Genomic DNA, 18817 nt, shown 5'->3' on the forward strand with positions numbered 1-18817 from the left:
TGCAGAGTGCCTCTTTATGTTTTAAAAATTGCAGTATAAATATGTCACAGTCACACAGGAACATATTTTACATATATATTCAACTGAAATTACTGACCAATTGGATGTAAATAAGAAGCACAGTAAATTCCACTCATTCTTAGGTTGTATAGCCAAATCCTTACTTGTAGGCCTACCACGACTCAAATGATGAATAACATTATTGTCTCATTAATTAATCCAAAGCTCCCAGTGAAAAATAAACAAGGCGCAAGACATTAAGAAGTGAGAAGAATGTTGGTGAGAGCTGGAATGGCAGAGAGCTCAGTGGGGTATACGAAAGCCACAGCTCTAGACATAAGAAGACTAGAGACACTACATTAATAAACAAGACAAAATCAACAGGGAACATAGACACGATGTCTGCTGCCTATCCACTGCAGAAATTCTTCAGCAATGCCAGAGATTCTTTGGCGGTTTAACAGCCAGCCTGAATGGTTTAAACTTGTACAAATATTTTTTATTCAAGTGAACACAAGTTACTGTAGCAATGGACAAGACTGATTGGTAACTCACATGAACCCACTTAGCAAATATGTCCAGTAGACATCTCATCTAAAAATAACAAAAAACATGAATATCCTGTTATTATCTTCAGGAGCCCTCCAGGACCTGAGACCAAGCACCCATTTTAGATCGAACCCTGTGTGAGGGAAGACAGAAAGAGCAATCATAGACACCCATCCATTCAAAGTCATCAGACTGTTGAATGTAATAAATCATAAATAATGGTCACATAGAAAGAGAACACTCGTATTTCACTCTCCACTGAGATAGACCTTGCCAGAACCCAAAAAGATAAAGAGCCCTTTGTACTCTCCCTGTGTAAAGGCCACGTTTTTCGATGGTTATTTCAAAGACGATACATCACCACACAGTCATTACACCTTTGTTGAGATCGCTCATATTACCTGCAGACAGACAAAGGGGCAGAATGGGTAGTATGCCGTAGCTGTAGTAGATGCAGAGGCGTGTCCGGCTTGTAACAGCTAGACGCAGGTGGCTGCAGGCCACAGACAGCTGCAGCATGGATCTGGCTCATCGTCTGTCTGCTGCTCACGGTTTCCCGTCGGGTGGCACCACACCCTGCAGGAGACCAGGAAGACCCATCTGCCAGTCCAGGGCTTGGCCACCATGGCCTTCTCCAAGCCCCCGTCCATTTATCCTCCCTCCCATCCACTACCCACCCAGGCCTGGTCACAGCCCTCTCCTAGCCCCCATCCCTGTAGCCTCCCTCCTGTCACCACTCACACTGGCTGAGATTGGGACATGCATGTTAACACCATGGCCAGGACATGGTGTTGATAATCTCTACACTGCCCTCACCCTCAGGGCTGTGAACGTGCTAATGCCAAACACACTGTAAGTCCAACTCAACAGAATGTCTCATCAACAGTAAGGCCTGTTTAGCGAAGTGAGTCCTGGTATATTGATTAGATTGCCTCCATAGCTGATTTACAAAACTGTGCACAAGATGAGAAATAAAACAGACGAAAGGTTAATGATAAGATGCATTGTCAGAGTTATATTACTCGGCTGGATTGACATGATTCTACCCCATTTATCCAATTTCCTTTTCCTGAGGCTTCTGTACATGTCATTTGCTGCTGTAACGGACCACATAGATAAGTTTCCCCTCTGTCGCAAGAGGACATGTGTCACATCTTCATTGTATGCGACAGCGGTGTCAATCTCAACTCTGTGTGAGGTAAGGTCAGTGTCAGTGTGTTGAGGCAAATGACTGGAATTCTCATGTACTATGAGGAAATTGGTACTGTAGGAATAATCTCACAGGAGATAGGCCTTTACAGGCCATGCTGTGCTGTCACTCCAATCATTCCTGAAAGCTTTTGGTTTTGTGAGGAAGATCCATAAGAAAATCACTGCAAAGGCAATGTTACTGGTAACTGCTGAAATTGTTTTCATTCAGCACCTTATCTGTGGAAACAGAGATTACCAGTATCATTTACTTACAAAAGGAGACTCAAAGAAAGGTTAAAATATAATACACTTTCAAAGATATGCTGAATTTCTGATATGCTTCCAATATTTCTGGTCTTGACACATTTCACAGTATGGAAAAATAAAATCATAAGCTACTAATATAGTTTTTAATCTTCAAAGTAATTTGTCTTCCAGTTGTTACTTCTGATTGTTACTGAACATTTTTACTCAGAAATTTATGTTTATGTAGAGCAGGAGCAGCTGCCATTGGTAAAATTAAGTACATCCAATACAGACAGTGGATTGATGGAGTAATGATCAGCAATAAGGAGGGAGGAGGCAAAGACTGTGAAACAAAACTTTATAGCTAAAAACATTGAGGGGATTTGATTAATGCCCCGGGCGAACTGGGTTAGCATTGATTGCACTCGTTTTAAAACTGGGCTGCCTTCCGGGGGTGAGCCAGGTGCCCCGGTCAAATTCGACGGCAAAGTCGAAGTAATGTATGTCAAGCACGTGGAGTAATGAGTTAGGATTCAGTGTTTCCACATGCAAAAGTGTTTGCTCTTTATATACAACTCATATCGCTTTACCTGCCTTCCCAAGGAAAACTACTATATATTTAATAGAAAATATATGTTTTATGTTTCTGAACAATTCATCATGCTGTTTTGTGAACATTATGGCCAGGGCATGCTCGACTTGAGGTGGGCACTCCTCCTTCACTACTTTTACCCGGTGACGTAACGGGCCGTAGCCCGGTTTACACAGGTTCAGTCTAATCAAACTCCCCCATTGGCCGTGTTTTAGATCATCAAAGCCGGTTTGTATCGTGGGTAAATTGTGACTGGCTGGTCTACAAATCATATTGAGTAGTTATTTATGACGCAAGGTGATTTGTAGATCAGTCAGTCTCAACTCGCCTTTCAAGTCGGCTGCAATGTCAAACGCGCCCATTTACCTTGGGGGATTCGGCCTGTATAGTTTTAGGCATAGAGATCCTATAACTTAGATAATGCTAACTTGTAACTACGATGCTTTTTTGTCATGTTGCTAGGATGGAAATGAACATGCTCTCTTCATCTGCAACGGGCTCAGCTCTGAGGGTTTGTTTACAGCCAGATATCAATATAATGAGATCTCTTCCCTCCCACACCAACAGAACACAGAACAAGTCCAATTTAAGTTTTTATTTAAAAAAAAATTAAAATAAATGAACAGAAATAAAGCTTAAGTAACAATCTACTGAAAATATTTTTTGCTTTAACAAACACTATAAAACAAAAACACAGAGGATGGTTTCCTTAAACTGGACATATGTTACCACTGGGAAATGTGTGGCACATGTAAAACAAAATAAAAAATGAACTCTCATATAGATATCTCTATGAAAATCTTTTATTTCTTCAAACGATCTGTACAAAACTTCTTTCTTCATAAATTATTACTTTTCAATATAACTTAATGACTTTTTAACATGATGGTTGATTAAATTAGCATTTTTCTTTCTTTATGAACCTTTCCAAACCCTTGACTCAGACGCAGTATGGCACTTGGTTCAGACATTACTAGCAGCATAACCCTCACAAGCACTCGACAGAATTAGTTATCACTCTCAGGCATTACACAGAAATCTCAAGTATAGTCACAGTGGCCCTTTACTTTAGTAACTCAACTCAAGCTGACTGCAGAGGAAATGCTGCTGCAAGTCTGTCTGGACTGACAAAGCAACAATGATGTTCTCAGGAGATGTCACAGATCCAGGAAATACCACTTTCAGCTTTAGCTTTTGTTTGTCTTCAACCACTTTTATTAGCCTCTGGTATGTCTTGTGATGAAAGCAGCAGTTCTACTTTTGAAACTATGAAACTTAATGTCCGAACACAACTAAAATACGCTCAACGCACAATTGTCCTCAAAATGATTATAATAATATATCATAATTTTTCTTATTTTTTTGTGAAGAAAATCAAAAAGTATTAAAAACAACCTGAAAGAAAACAAGTGTATATGGCCAGCTCCTGAGCATGGCATTTGGTCTGGAAGGGCAGGCTGGACCTGCTAACCCGGCCCAATACAGAGGAGAAACGAAACTCTGAGGTAGATAACTGGTCAGTCTGTCCGACCATCAGGCCAGAACACGGGCTTCTGGAAGACAACTCAATCATAAAGCCTGTTCAAATCTACTATGATAAAAAATAATCTAACTTTTAGCAATAACATTATCTGTTGCACAATGTCAAAACAGATTATTATAAGATTTTTTTTGTAATTTCATAGTTTCAAACTGCCTTCTTTGTATTTCTAACACCGCATTTTCCATTTTTCTGTAGTGATGAAATCAGCGTGTGGCATTTGTTGGATCCAAATCGTCCTTCAAGCTTGTTTGTGTCCATACTTTCATAAAACGTATGAAAACTGAAAGTAAATGTACAAAAAAAGGCACATTTTCCAAACTGCAATCTAGTCTGGCAAAAAGTCAATTACATCCTTGTGAGAGAGAAATGACACTTTCCTCAATTTACTAGCTCAGTTCTTTGGTGAAGTAAACTATAATTGGAAGTGCCAAGCTTGTTTGTTTCCTATCAAAGAGCTAGGTGCAATAAAATCGACATTTTAATCTCCATTTTTCCCCAACTCAAACTCCATGTACGTGAAAGCTTTGATCGTTTTTTTGCACAATAATATATCCAAGTTTGCCTGTTTGCATTTCAACTGAAAGTGAAAAAGAAACATCCTGCCAAGCTGACAACATCTCCCAAAAAAGACACAACCACGCCCTCCCTTATTCCATCCCCACCCCAAGAAGTTCATTTCAGGCTAATCTACAACACCAAGTAATTGAAAGGCAAAATTCAAAATGTGATCATTCAGCAGGATATCTACCACATTCAACAACCAAAGACCTTTAAGGCCCTCAGATAATACAAACATGACATCCTATTCAAAATCATCATCAGATTCAGAGGGTCGTTTCACTCTAAACATTTTTTTCAAATACTTCTACTTTAGATTCATTTTTAGAGGGGAAAAGCAAAACACATACAGATGTAGGATCTTTATTTGAGCCAGTTTGCTACAGCAGGAAAATAATCCAGCAGCAATAGGAAATGTGAATTATTATGTGGATTATAATGAATGGCCATTTTTGTAGTGGTTAATATAATTTTCATAAGGGAAATTACAAAATGGAAATTACACACTTCAGAAGCCTTTTGAAACCTCAAATACACGACAAGTTTAAAATATCCTGCATTGCAGGAAAGTTCTCTGGCAACAGGGTGATCAAATTAAGATCCTACATTTCTAAACACAGCAGATTTTATAAGCTATACTCAAAGGAAAAGCCCTATTTAGCTGATTTACAAGGCAATAGCTCTTAACATTTCTTGCTCATTTCTAGCCTCGGAGGTTGCCTATACAGCTACTGTACGGAAATTTTTAAGGCAAATTGTATGAGACAGAAAGATCAATCTAGACCACTAAGATAAATCACTTTACAAGAAAAAACACTGAACACTTCACCATAGCAACACTCACACAGCAAGCACAAAACATCATTTTCAAGGTGTCTGGCTAATAAATCTTCAGAAAAATCTATTTCAGTACAAAATAAGAGAAAGATAAAAATTTAAATCATAAACAATATTAACAAACGACATCTTTACTATCATGCACCTTAAACAACAAGTCACATGATCCGCTATAGGTTCTTGCATCCATGTGACAATCCTTGGTAGAAAATAAACATTCTTTCTTTAGTAAAATACAACAATTTTTTTTAAATTCTTTTTTTGAGAATTATAGTATCCTTTGATGAAATTAATCACTTATTTGCACCTCATGGAACTTATAACAAAACAGTCTCACTTGTTTTTCTTATCACAAACAAAAGGAAATCATTGCGGAACCTGTGCAAAATTGGGATAAATCCTTAACGCACAATCCATCATCAGAGGAAGCCATGATTGTTTCAGCTGTCATTACAACTCTTTCTTCTGGGCTCCTACCACACCTGAGAGGACACAACCAAGACAATCAGATGAGTTAAACTCCGGTACTAAGTGTCTTTCTATCATATGAAACATCTACCCGCAACCATACAGGCTGGGGGCATTGGCTCCTTCTATGGCTCTGTCCCAAATGGAACCATATACATGGGTCGAAAGAGGAGGAAGGGAAGCGCTACTAAGGTACACTATAGTATATTTTGGTATATAGAAGGTGCTCTTTGGTAAAAGGTGTAAATTGGTCATCAAAAAGAAAGGAGGACCAAGGCACTCTTCATATAATTAATTAAAATGCCTTTATTAGTATGGCATGTTCAATAGAAACAAAGTTGTTAAAAACCGACGCGTTTCGGCTGCATGGCCTTCGTCAGGGAGTACATGGGTCATTCTATAGAAGTGGTGCAAAAAAATCGCGTTTGTATGCTATTTTTCCCAAACTTTCAGCACAGATGTCTTACAACATATGCCAGGTAGAAATATATACTCCTCACACATTTAAATAATAATATATAATATTTTACCTGAGTTCCTTACCACCCCATTAAATTTGTCACTACCGAACCATAGTGAAAAAGTTTCAATAAAGGGAAAACCATGCACAGTAGTGATAATTTTGATTAACCTTCAATTACAGATACATTTTAGAGATTGAACTTGCATAACAAATTTAAAAAATAGTAAAAACCAGATTTTTTTACCTGATTTTCTAAACCTTTACATTGAATTTAGAGAAATATAATCTCTATTATTCTCTGTAAAATGTTCAATGTTGATTGTATGAATCTGAAACTTGCTGATTAATTGAATGACTTTATTACTTGTATATCTAATCAATGATATCGTTAGATGTTTAAATTATCACTTTACATTACATTTACATTTAAGTCATTTAGCAGACGCTCTTATCCAGAGCGACTTACAAATTGGTGCATTCACCTTATGATATCCAGTGGAACAACCACTTTACAATAGTGCATCTAACTCTTTTAAGGGGGGGGGGGGGGTTAGAAGGATTACTTTATCCTATCCTAGGTATTCTATACTCTACTAATTCTACGAATTTATACTTTACCTATCTTTATTTTGGCAAGATAACTGGCATTTCAGTGTCAAGTTTCAATCATAAAGATAAATGGAAGACTCGTTTTAGTATAGACATTGCCATGGACTGTTTCCACCATTTAAAAGTAGTCAACTGGGTGATCGTATGGTTTGTAAACCAAAGACTAAGGTAATATCCAGGAGCCACGACCAAGATTTATACCAGGACACTGGTCCCAAGGTCCAGACACAGACCTAGTGAGCTGAGTCCATGACAAGTTAAAGACCGAATTTATGTTGTCTTTAGTGGTCTCAAGACCACTAGATCTGAGAGTCCATGGGCCCTTTCATCAATTATAAGAGACTCAAGTAGAGTAAACTCGAGTACAGTACGGTACAGTAGAGTAGGGTACAGTATAGTAGAGTAGTGACGTGCGGTCAGGGTTGGGAGGGTAGGCAGTGCCTACCTTGTGAAAACGAATTAAAAAACAACTGTCATGAAAAATGAATACATATAAATATTATCAATAATAATTTTGTTCTCTTCATGTTTTTTCTTCACGATAAAATGGATTTCTGAACTAGTACCTCCCAAATTTGCGGTGATCTACTACAAAATGTGCAAGGTGGCCAGAGGAAAAGCAGCCTTGCCTTGTGCCTTTCTCCCGCCCTTCAAACTCCAAACTCAATGCAAGGCATTGACATGACTTGTGCATGCGTGTTTCTACCTTATACTCCCAGCTAACGGACACCGAAAAGCAGGCAGAGCGCTTCGCTGCCTTCCATGTGTCAATATCTCCCATTCATTTTCATTGCACTCAAATAATAAATGTGCATACGTACTGGAGTGAAAAATGTAATGGGATAGGCTGGAGGATAGGCAGGAGGATAGGCAGGAGGATAGGCTGGAGGATGGGCAGAAGGATAGGCAGGAGGATGGGCTGGAGGATAGGCAGGAGGATGGGCTGGAAGATAGGCAGGAGGATAGACTGGAGGATGGGCAGGAGGACAGGCAGGAGGATAGGCAGGAGGATAGGAAGAGCTCGCTCCTGCCTATGGATGTCACATGTCATCTGCCGCCTTTTGGCGGTTACGTTCGTTTTACTGCTAGCTAAAGTAAGCTGATCAGGATGGCTAACATATTGCCTCTGAAACAGTTTTCTAGCAAAACAGGGTGTGATAAGGGAGGGAAGAACACCCTGGGTTTAGAAACCTACATCAAAGGAAGGGACAGAAACTAACACGATTATTTCAATCTGAGTGGTATCAAGGCTGGAAAGACTGGCTCTGTGGCTGCGCTGCTAGCAGTGGACTCCGCTTCCCCCGCTTGCTGTTCTCCACCAGTGACAGCGTGTGAACAAGAGCCGGATACTGCGACTAGAACAACTTGTCTACAGCACTCAAGAAGCACGAGAAATCTGTGTCTCATATCCAAAGCCAGATAGCTTTTAAGACATTTGGCAGCTCACGGATAGATCTGGCAATGAACAACAGAGATTGAACATCAGCATGCACAATGCAAAGCTGAAGGAGATTTTGAAAGATCTAGCTAATTAATGTTACATGCTGCCGAGTTGGCATTTTGTGGTAATGATGAGAATGCCAGCTCATCAAACAGGACCAGGGGCAACTATGTGGAAATATTACATGCCTTAACCCTTTGCTGAAAAAAAATTAACCGTTAGCAACCCATTTTTTTTTATTTAACTAGGCAAGTCAGTTAAGAACAAATGTGTATTTACAATGACGGCCTACTCCGGCCAAATTCTAAACCAGACGACGTTGGGCCAATTGTGCTCCGCCCTATGGGACTCCCAATCACAGCCGGTTGTGATACAGCCTGGAATCAAATCAAGGTCTGTAGTGACACCTCTAGCACTGAGATGCAGTGCCTTAGACCGCTGCACCACTCAGGAGCCACAGTTTTTCTTTCTGCTCATGGCCTATGATGGAATTTTCAATGAAACTGACGCGCTTTTCCATGTTCTGCAGAACAAAGTGATGGATATGGGTTTCTGCCGTACCCTCAGCGACACAATGAAAGCACTGGAACGCCAGCGACAAGACTTTGATCGTTTCTATGAGAAATTCAAACAGAAATGCAATGAACTGTGTCTGGCGAAACTCCAGCGAAACTCATAGTAAACTGCCAATCAGAGTAGAGAGGAGGCGAATCTACTACAACACACTGGACAATATCAATGTTCAGATGTGAGCCAGGTTTGACCACTTTGGTGAACTTAATTTTGTTAGATTTAAGGCTGATTTTGTTGGATTAAAGCTTAAAGAATTTTAAAAAGAATAATGGCAGAAGTTTACATACACTAAGTTGACTGTGCCGTTAAACAACTTGGAAAATTCCAGAAAATGATGTCATGGCTTTAGAAGCTTCTGATTGACATCATTTGAGTCAATTGGAGGTGTACCTGTAGATGTATTTCAAGGCCTACCTTCAAACTCAGTGCCTCTTTGCTTGACATCATGGGAAAATCCAAACAAATTAGCCAAGACCTCAGAAAAAAAATGGTGGTTCATCCTTGGGAGCAATTTCCAACGCCTGAAGGTACCACGTTCATCTGTACAAACAATAGTACGCAAGTATAAACACCATGGGACCACGCAGCCGTCATACCGCTCAGGAAGGAGACGCGTTCTGTCTCCTAGAGATGAACTCACTTTGGTGAGAAAAGTACAAATCAATCCCAGAACAACAGCAAATGACCTTGTGAAGATGCTGGAAGAAACAGGTACAAAAGTATCTATATCCACAGTAAAACAAGTCCTATATCGGCATAACCTGAAAGGCCGCTCAGCAAGGAAGAAGCCACTGCTCCAAAACCGCCATAAAAAAGCCAGACTATGGGGGCCTCCCTGGTCTAGGGCACTGCATCGCAGTGCTAGCTGCGCCACCAGAGTCTCTGGGTTCGCGCCCAGGCTCTGTCGCAGCCGGCCGCGACCGGGAGGTCCGTGGGGCGACGCACAATTGGCCTAGCGTCGTCCGGGTTAGGGAGGGTTTGGCCGGTAGGGATATCCTTGTCTCATCGCGCTCCAGCGACTCCTGTGGCGGGCCGGGCGCAGTGCGCGCTAACCAAGGGGGCCAGGTGCACGGTGTTTCCTCCGACACATTGGTGCGGCTGGCTTCCGGGTTGGAGGCGCGCTATGTTAAGAAGCAGTGCGGCTTGGTTGGGTTGTGCTTCGGAGGACACATGGCTTTCGACCTTCGTCTCTCCCGAGCCCGTACGGGAGTTGTAGCGATGAGACAAGATAGTAATTACTAGCGATTGGATACCACGAAATTGGGGAGAAAAGGATATTAAAAAAATCAACAACAAAAAATAGCCAGACTATGGTTTGCAACTGCACATGAGGGCAAAGATTGTGGTTTTTGGAGAAATGTCCTCTGGTCTGATGAAACAAAAATAGAACTGTTTGGAGGAAAAAGGGGGAGGCTTGCAAGCCGAAGAACACCATCCCAACCGTGAAGCACGGGGGTGGCAGCATCATGTTGTGGGGGTGCTTTGCTGGAGGAGGGACTGGTGCACTTCACAAAATAGAAGGCATCATGAGGGAGGAAAATTATGTGGATATATTGAAGCAACATCTCAAGACATCAGCGAGAAAGTTAAAGCTTGGTCGCAAATGGGTTTCCAAATGGACAATGACCCCAAGCATATTTCCAAAGTTGTGGCAAAATGGCTTAAGGACAACAAAGTCAAGGTATTGGAATGGCCATCACAAAGCCCTGACCTCAATCCCATTGAAAATTTGTGGGCAGAACTGAAAAAGTGTATGCGAGCAAGGAGGCATACAAACCTGCTCTGTCAGAAGGAATGGGCCAAAATTCACCAAACTTTTTGTGGGAAGCTTGTGGAAGGCTTCCCGAGACATTTTACTCAAGTTAAACAATTTAAAGGCAATGCTATCAAATATTAATTCAGTGTATGTAATCTTCTGACCCACTGGGAATGTGATGAAAGAAATAAAAGGTGAAATAAATCATTCTCTCTACTATTATTCTGACATTTCACATTCTTAAAATAAAGTGCTGATCCTAACTGACCTAAGACTGGGAATTTTTACTAGGAATAAATGTCAGGAATTGTAAAAAAAAAGAAAAAAAAAAGCTGAGTTTAAATGTATTTGGCTAAGGTGTATATAAACTTCTGACTTCAACTGTAAATTATATATTTCTGTATTTCATTTTCAATAAATTTGCAAAAATGTCTAAAAACACGTTTTCACTTTGTCATTATGGGGTATTGTGTGTAGATGGGTGAGAGAAGAAAATCTATTTAATTCTAGAAATGTCATGGCATGGGGCCCACACTGATTTTGTTCTAATATTTGATAGCATAAGAACACAACATAACCATGGCAAAATGTGTAGAATTGCAGGAAAGGAGCTTTAAAACTGCGAATTACAATGTTTTATTAGCATCCTGCACTTTCACTTTTTGTATTCTTTTGAGCATGGATTAAATTAATTGTACTAGTTTTTGCATCTTGGCCTCCATGGGTTATTCATTTTCATGGTTTTGAGTATGAGTACTTTTTAAAAACTCTATAAATGTGTAGAATTACAGGAAATTAGCTTTAATGTAACTGCCCAGTGAAAATCTCACTTTTAAAAGTTTATATTGTGTTAACTCATAACAATGTTGTTGACTTGTCCAATACTTGTATTTGAGGCCAAAGCATAAATTGTAGAAAGAAAAAAAACACTTCAAAAACCCCACCTCAAACTTTAAAAATTGCTTGCTATTTCCTCAGAGTATGATCTGATACTCCTCAGAAGGATGAGCTGGCCAATCAGCGGTCTGGAGGAGGATGAGCTGGCCAATCAGCAATGTACTTGCGTTAATATTTTTAATGACTGGTATATGTATGGGATCAATATCATGCCAAATGTATTCACAAATGTAAATCACCAATTCACAAATGTCACTTTCCACAAATGTAAAACACTTTCCACAAATGTAAATCACCAATCCACCAATGTAAATCATCTTCCACAAATTGAAATCACCAATTTACAAATGTAAATCACTTTCCACAAATGTAAATCTCTATCCACAAACATACACCTATTGATTTGTATTTGTAAATCGATATATTGCATTATATATATTTTTTTATAAGTGCAGATATGCAGGTCATTTCCAAGAGCCTTAAGTAAAATGACTGCCATAAAGACAAAAAGTTATAACGCGAAGAAAGCGATTTGTAGTCGTAGAAAAAAAGTTGATCGTAAAAGTTGATCCCATTGATGCTGTTGACCCGGATCACCGGTTGCTGCGGAAAAGAAGGAGGTCAAAGAGGGTGAGTGTAACCGGTGTGAAATGGCTAGCTAGTTGACCGTGCACGCTAATAGCGTTTCCCTCGGTGACGTCACTCGCTCTGAGAACTTGAAGTAGTTGTGGAGCGACTGGTAACGATGCTTCGAGGAGTGTCGATGTTGTCGATGAGTGCAGAGGGTCCCTATTTCAAGCCCATGTTGGGGCGAGGAGAGGAACAGAAGCAATTCTGTTACCAAGTCTGATCCCATATCCTACACCTCCCTTCTACCTGCTTCTCCTAGGGAAACGGTTAGAGGCCTCAGGAATACTTATGTCTCCTTAATGCTCATCGTCTGTGCAACATGAGACAGCGGATGGATTATAATCACTTACTTACAATGTATGACATATCCTTCACATTTAGTGGTGCTATCACACTGGCCAGCTAATTCAACTATTTGGGTGATGTACGGGTTGAGTAATGTAGGGCTAGGGTTTCAATTATTTACGTTGGACATACTATGGTTACACATGGTTAACATATTATGGTTACCATACTATAATTTCTGCAGCCTTGAAAGGCAGGCATGGCCGAACTAAATGCTGCCAGCGATTTATAGAAATCCCTTTATACGGGTGAGAAATTTCTTTCTAGCGTGAGAACTTTTTTTCTACGACTACAAATCGGTATACAAATCTTTTTTTCTATGCGTGAGAACTTTGTCTTTTTCTTGTTGTCAAATCACTGCCAAAAATCAGGTTACCTATGAGCTTCCAAATATGGAGTTGCAGGTTTGCCATATCTGTCATGTTTGCTCATATCTCTCCTATGCGCAAATCTTTATGGCAGTCATTTTACTTAAAGCCCTTAGAAATTACCTGCATATCTGCAGTTATAAAACAATTCTAATGCAATATATCGATTTACAAATACAAATCAAAAGGTGTTTGTTAGTGGATAGTGAATTGCATTTGTGGATAGCGATTTACATTTGTGGAAAGTGATTTACATTTGTGGATTGGTGATTTACATTTGTAAATACATTTGGCATGATATTGATCCCATATATATGCCAACACCACTTTGTTGTTGGCGTAATTTAAGCCTATTAGTGTTGCATGGTATACCGAAACCTTGGGATTTTTTCAATACTAGAACATGAAAAACGGTCCGTTACTAGAATTGTTGTTACTTTCGGTACTTCTGTCAGTGTCTCACGGATTAAGTCTATCTATCAGCGCAGCCGATGTTCCCCTTATACCGCACCTTGCCTGGTCCACTTACAGTGCAGTCCACATAACACGTTGGAGCGATGAAACAACGGAGCTCCATTTATTTTCAATGGAGGGAAGTGAAGTGGGCGGGGGATCGTTAGGCGTGGGCTCTCTAGTCTAACTTTCATCGCTAGCTTACAGCTGAAGCTAACATCAATTTACTACCCTAGTAACTTAATTTGTTTGTGATAATATGCAAACCATAACGCAAAATATGTTGATTTTAAAGCTGATTGCCACCAAAACTTTAATCAGTCTCTCTCTCACCTCTCCCAAAGATGATCTATTGCCTCATCGAACCGACAGACCTCCCATCCTCTTGCCTTGTGTATGATGTCATTAGTGGTTAAAGAAACAGTGCACACTTTAATAAAATAAATAATAATAATTTTTAAAAACCTACTACTTCTATGCCAATGTTATTGATAAGTACAATACAATAAATCCCACATGGAATGGAAACAGATTGTTTTTAATCTGTAGCCCCATGCAAACAGGCTCAATAACTCAACGCATGCACACACTCCTATTGAATATGCATTCATCTGTATTGTGAACAGGCCTAAGCTACATCTTGATTTACCCAGTTTATCAATAGAGATTTACCATTCAAATAAACGGTTACCATTATGTTGTTGTGTAGTTAGATTGGTAAAAACAAAGTCAAATTGACTGTATCATTGTATAATTGACGCATTAATACGTACATGGATGTCTCTGAAAAATGTTGATGTAAGAAATTCCATGTGTCATGACGTTGAACTCAAAAGATGTATTGTATTGTGATGGTATCGAGTATCGTGATACTAAACCTGGTATCGGTATCAAAGTCAAAATTCTGGTATCGTGACAACACTAGGCATTTTAACAAACGTAATTACACTTTTCTGTAAGGAAAACTAGTTATAGGTCGTACTTGATAGAAATCTGTAAACACTGGGTAGTTACTTTAAAACTCCTCTATGACGGTCCCTACGCTAACTTTGCCACCGCTGCTGAAAAAAATCCTGGGGGAACACTGTACGGTACAGTATAGCACATTAGAGAAGTCTATGTCTTGGCCAAATAGATATCAATGTTTGGGCTCTTGGAGAGTTGGAGCCACCTGCTGACTATGCCTCTCAACACTCTATACTTTTTCCTGAAGTGTGCACTTGTCCACTACCCATATGGTAGTCCTCAGCTCAGTTGGTAGGGCATGGCACATGCAACTATACATGGAGATAACCTCAATGGCGCTGCCCGTGCTGTCACATAAATGGCACAGATACAAAGATGAGACCTCTATATATCTCTATAGTGTCAATTGTTTTGGTCGTGACCATTTTGGTTTGGCTGACTTTGGACTTTAAAGAATCCCCATAGGTAACATATGGCTGGCTATCTTTCATTTGGACAGATGTACATCCCAGCAAACCAAAACCATACTTGATATATTAGATATTCGGTAGTGACAATTCTTAAAAATACATGCAGATTTACCAACTTGCTCACACATTTTCTCCATAATCTTTGCAGACAGACTACTCATCATGTGGCCATGATGTGCAATCCCATCACTTGTTGATATTTGTAGGGGTGTGGCTTAAGGCACATTCATTCCACAGTATTTGAATGTGTGTTTTGGTAGTGACATTAAAAGGTGGGACATATATGTTTAAAAATAAACAAAACGACTAATTAGATCAGCATCTTTCAATGTAATAATAGAACAACTCAATAGGTTCTATTCAAATAATAGTGTGAAAAATATAAGAAAATCATAAATTACTTTATAGTCAGGGTTTGGGACAGCCACCTCTTAATATAAATAGTGGTATAAACAAGGACTTTGTACTACATTCATTGAAAAAATATGTTTGTTATTGCCTTGGATTGAATTAGAACATATCATGAACATATCATCATATCATCACAAATAAATGTCTTAAGTTTGAAGACTTAACTGTTTAAAAAAAATAGATTTTTGAGGGGTGGAACTGCAATTTGCACCACTTCTGTAGAATTCTGACCAGAGGACTATGTGCACTAGGGCACTATATATAGCGAATAAGGTGCCATTTGAATCGCACCCCATTCACAATATAAGACCCCGACTGTACCTCCGTGTTACTTGGTTTGTTGGTAGGTGTAAGGAGAATGATCACCGGATGACTCCATCTGTTGTTGCTGACTGTTGTCCTGGAAGGAAAATTAAGACTGGATAAAGCTCAGCAGCAGTTTATCATCTATAAATACATCAATAGTTATCTATGTGAATGACCTCTCTTACCTAGTGTCTTTTAACACCCAAGTAGTACGTAGAGCTAAAATCTTATAGCTATAATCTTATACCTCAGGTACTTTATAAATAGTAAGTTAATCACAAACCTCCACTGGAACATTTGCCGTCTGCATGTGTGCATACTGGGGAATATAGGCTCCTTGCATAGAGTTTGCAGCCATATACTGCAAAGAAGGAAAGAACAGTGTAACTATAAATACATCTAAAATTCTACTTCAAGACGATAAAAAATACAGATCCCAACATCAAATGTACTTCTGGGACCGTATCTATCAAGTGTCTGAGAATAGGAGCACTGGTCTAGGATCAGGTCCATGTATTCTTATTCCTGATCTATTAGCCCAAACTGATCCTAAATCAGCACTCCTACTCTGAGATACATACGGTATGGCCCTTGCTCTAATTATGTAACACATGAACCCAGTGTTGACCTATTTGACCCCTTGACCATTCCCCTCTTACTGTTCCTGTGCTGCCCATGGAGAGGTGACTCATCTGCTGAGTGAGAGGGCTCATCATGGATGTAGGCTGTAGTGACATAGTATGGTCCATAGAGGGCGATATCACCGCTCCCTGGGACAGAGAGTGTGAGGATGAGAGCAGAGCAGCAGAGGGTAGCAGAGGCATACAGACATCCATAGATCCTATATTTATTTGTACTTATAACAAGTAAATGCAATACAAACCCACGGTTACTACCCAAAATATCTAAATGATAGAAACAGGAGTAAGAGAAAGGGGAAGAGAGAAAGAAGGACAGACTGAATGTGTCCTAAATGGCACCCCATTTCCTATGTAGTGCACTACTTTTGACGAGCCCGAAGGGAACCTGGTCAAAAGTAGTACACTATAAAGGCAACAGGGTGCCATTTGGGATCCTGTTCAGTCTATTGGCACTAGTCAGGGCAGACAGGTGGAGGCTGGAGAGGGTTGCAGTAATACCTAGATGAAATCCCTTTCCTTCATGAATCATTTATCGTTCAGCCAGGGCTTGCCCTGTGTTGGGTTTCAGACCAAGAGGGAGATCAACTGAGCTCAGTGTGTCGGACTTCATATCCTGTATCCACATTACAAGGTAGCTGGCCATACTGGCTTTAGAAGTCACTGGATGCATCTCAAATGGCAACTTATTCCATGTACAGTGGACTACATTTGACCAGGGCCCATATTCCTCTGGTCAAATGTAGGGCACTTTATAAGGAATTGGGTGCCAAATGGAACACAGACACTGACAATCCTGGCTGATTAACACTGAAAAGGCTAGAGGCACATGGGGAGGAGTATTTGTAAAAACGTCCATTGGGAACCGCTATTTCCTTGTAAAAATGAGAAATACTTTATTACAGAGCAATACTTACTCAGCTCCCAACCATCTGTTAGGAAATACAAATGGAATCAGTCATCAAACACAAGTTGTTTGAAGTGTTTCCAACTTGTCGTGTGGTGAGCAACACCAAGGGAGCCAGGCATCCTGGTGCTAGTATTTTTGTCAACACTGTAGTGCCAGTAAATCCCAGAGAGCCCAGTCACACACTGTACTGTATGTGGCATCATCACCCTCCATGTCCCTTTTCACATCCCTGTTTCTCCTCTTTTCGAAACAACACAAAGCGAAGGGAACAGCTGATTTATGCATCTGACCAGAGTAAGAAAGAACAGAAGAGATAAGATGGAAAGGAAAAAAGGAGAGGAGAAACATGACATTCCAAAGTGAGGGAGGAAAGAAAAGGACTGGAGATGATGTGAGGAAAGAGGCAGTAGAGTAAAGGATGGCGAGAGAAAGGTAGTATATTTGGTCTTACTGGGTGCTGCATGATGTAGGGCTGGTGAGTAACCCAGGAGGGATTCTGTACCTGGAACATCACACATACACTCTGTAAATATACTAGCACAGGGCAGGCACTGGGAGAGAGCTATTTCAGGAGCTCACACGCCTCTGTGTTTGGCTCAGCACTACAGGACTGCGTCCCAAATGGCACCCTATTCCCTATGTGGCGCACTAAGTTTGACCAGAGCGCTGAGTCAAAAATAGTGCACTATATAGAGCACAGGGTGCCATTTGGGACACAGACCTCTATACTAGGCAGTGTCAGAGAAAGGCCCGGAAAATTGTCTAAAGACCCCAGCCACCCAAGCCATAGACCTTTCTCTCTGCTACAGCACGGCAAGCAGTGCCGGAGCGTCAAGTATGGGACCAAAAGGCTCCTGAACAGCTTCTACCCCCAAGCCATAAGACTGCTCAACAGTTAATCAAATGGCTACCTGGACTATTTGCACGGGCTCCCTTGCACTGACTTTACACACACACACACACACACACACACACACACACACACACACACACACACACACACACACACACACACACACACACACACACACACACACACACACACACACACACACACACACACACACACACACACACACACACACACACACACACACACACACACACACACACACACACACACACACACACACACAAAAACATAGCTCTGAGAAAGGCCATAGTGACCTCACATCCCGAACCACAATCCTCCAAGGAGAACACTCCCAAGATAAGTGTCATAAAAGGTTCATAAATACCTGGTCAGTTACAGAAAATGTGTATTATGGGTGTATATAATAGTAACGCTATTCAAAGTCATGCAAACCCATCTATCCATTGAAATTGAATGAGGTAGATGCCAACCTGGTACGTGGAGAGAGGTGAGATATATGGAGACATGGACGTTTGAGCGATCATCCTGTTTCCGATGCTGTACGGCGACACATAAAATCTGTAGAAGGAAATTCAACTGTTTATAAAGTCCTACAAGATAATAGGAACACTATGAATTTGTTGCAGTGGCTCTTCTTACCCATTTTGCATAGCAGCTGTGGTGGGGTCGTACGTGAGGGTCATTCCAGCCTGGGGACATACAAAATAACAAGAGCTAAAATGA

The 18817-nt window shown here is 40.4% G+C and overlaps 1 protein-coding gene across 8 annotated transcripts in view; it reads right to left on the reverse strand.

The window, feature by feature from the left end:
- Window positions 1-5758: 5758 nt before the first annotated feature.
- LOC139538443 (RNA-binding motif, single-stranded-interacting protein 1-like) overlaps window positions 5759-18817 on the reverse strand; it is a 66018-nt gene continuing 52959 nt past the window's right edge. For 6 of the 8 annotated variants that reach the window (XM_071340495.1, XM_071340494.1, XM_071340490.1 and 3 more), the window contains exons 8-14: window positions 18734-18783; window positions 18565-18652; window positions 17672-17722; window positions 16332-16442; window positions 15956-16033; window positions 15688-15766; window positions 5759-5998 (exon numbers count right to left, since the gene is read on the reverse strand). In XM_071340495.1, the coding sequence (XP_071196596.1) occupies window positions 15695-15766; window positions 15956-16033; window positions 16332-16442; window positions 17672-17722; window positions 18565-18652; window positions 18734-18783 (450 nt within the window). In that variant the 3' untranslated portion in view covers window positions 5759-5998; window positions 15688-15694. The remainder of the gene's footprint in view (window positions 5999-15687; window positions 15767-15955; window positions 16034-16331; window positions 16443-17671; window positions 17723-18564; window positions 18653-18733; window positions 18784-18817) is intronic. The other 2 variants (XM_071340493.1, XM_071340499.1) reach the window with 1 other exon arrangement.

Source organism: Salvelinus alpinus, chromosome 14 (genome assembly GCF_045679555.1).
Source record: "Salvelinus alpinus chromosome 14, SLU_Salpinus.1, whole genome shotgun sequence".
Classification (NCBI taxonomy): Eukaryota; Metazoa; Chordata; class Actinopteri; order Salmoniformes; family Salmonidae; genus Salvelinus; species Salvelinus alpinus.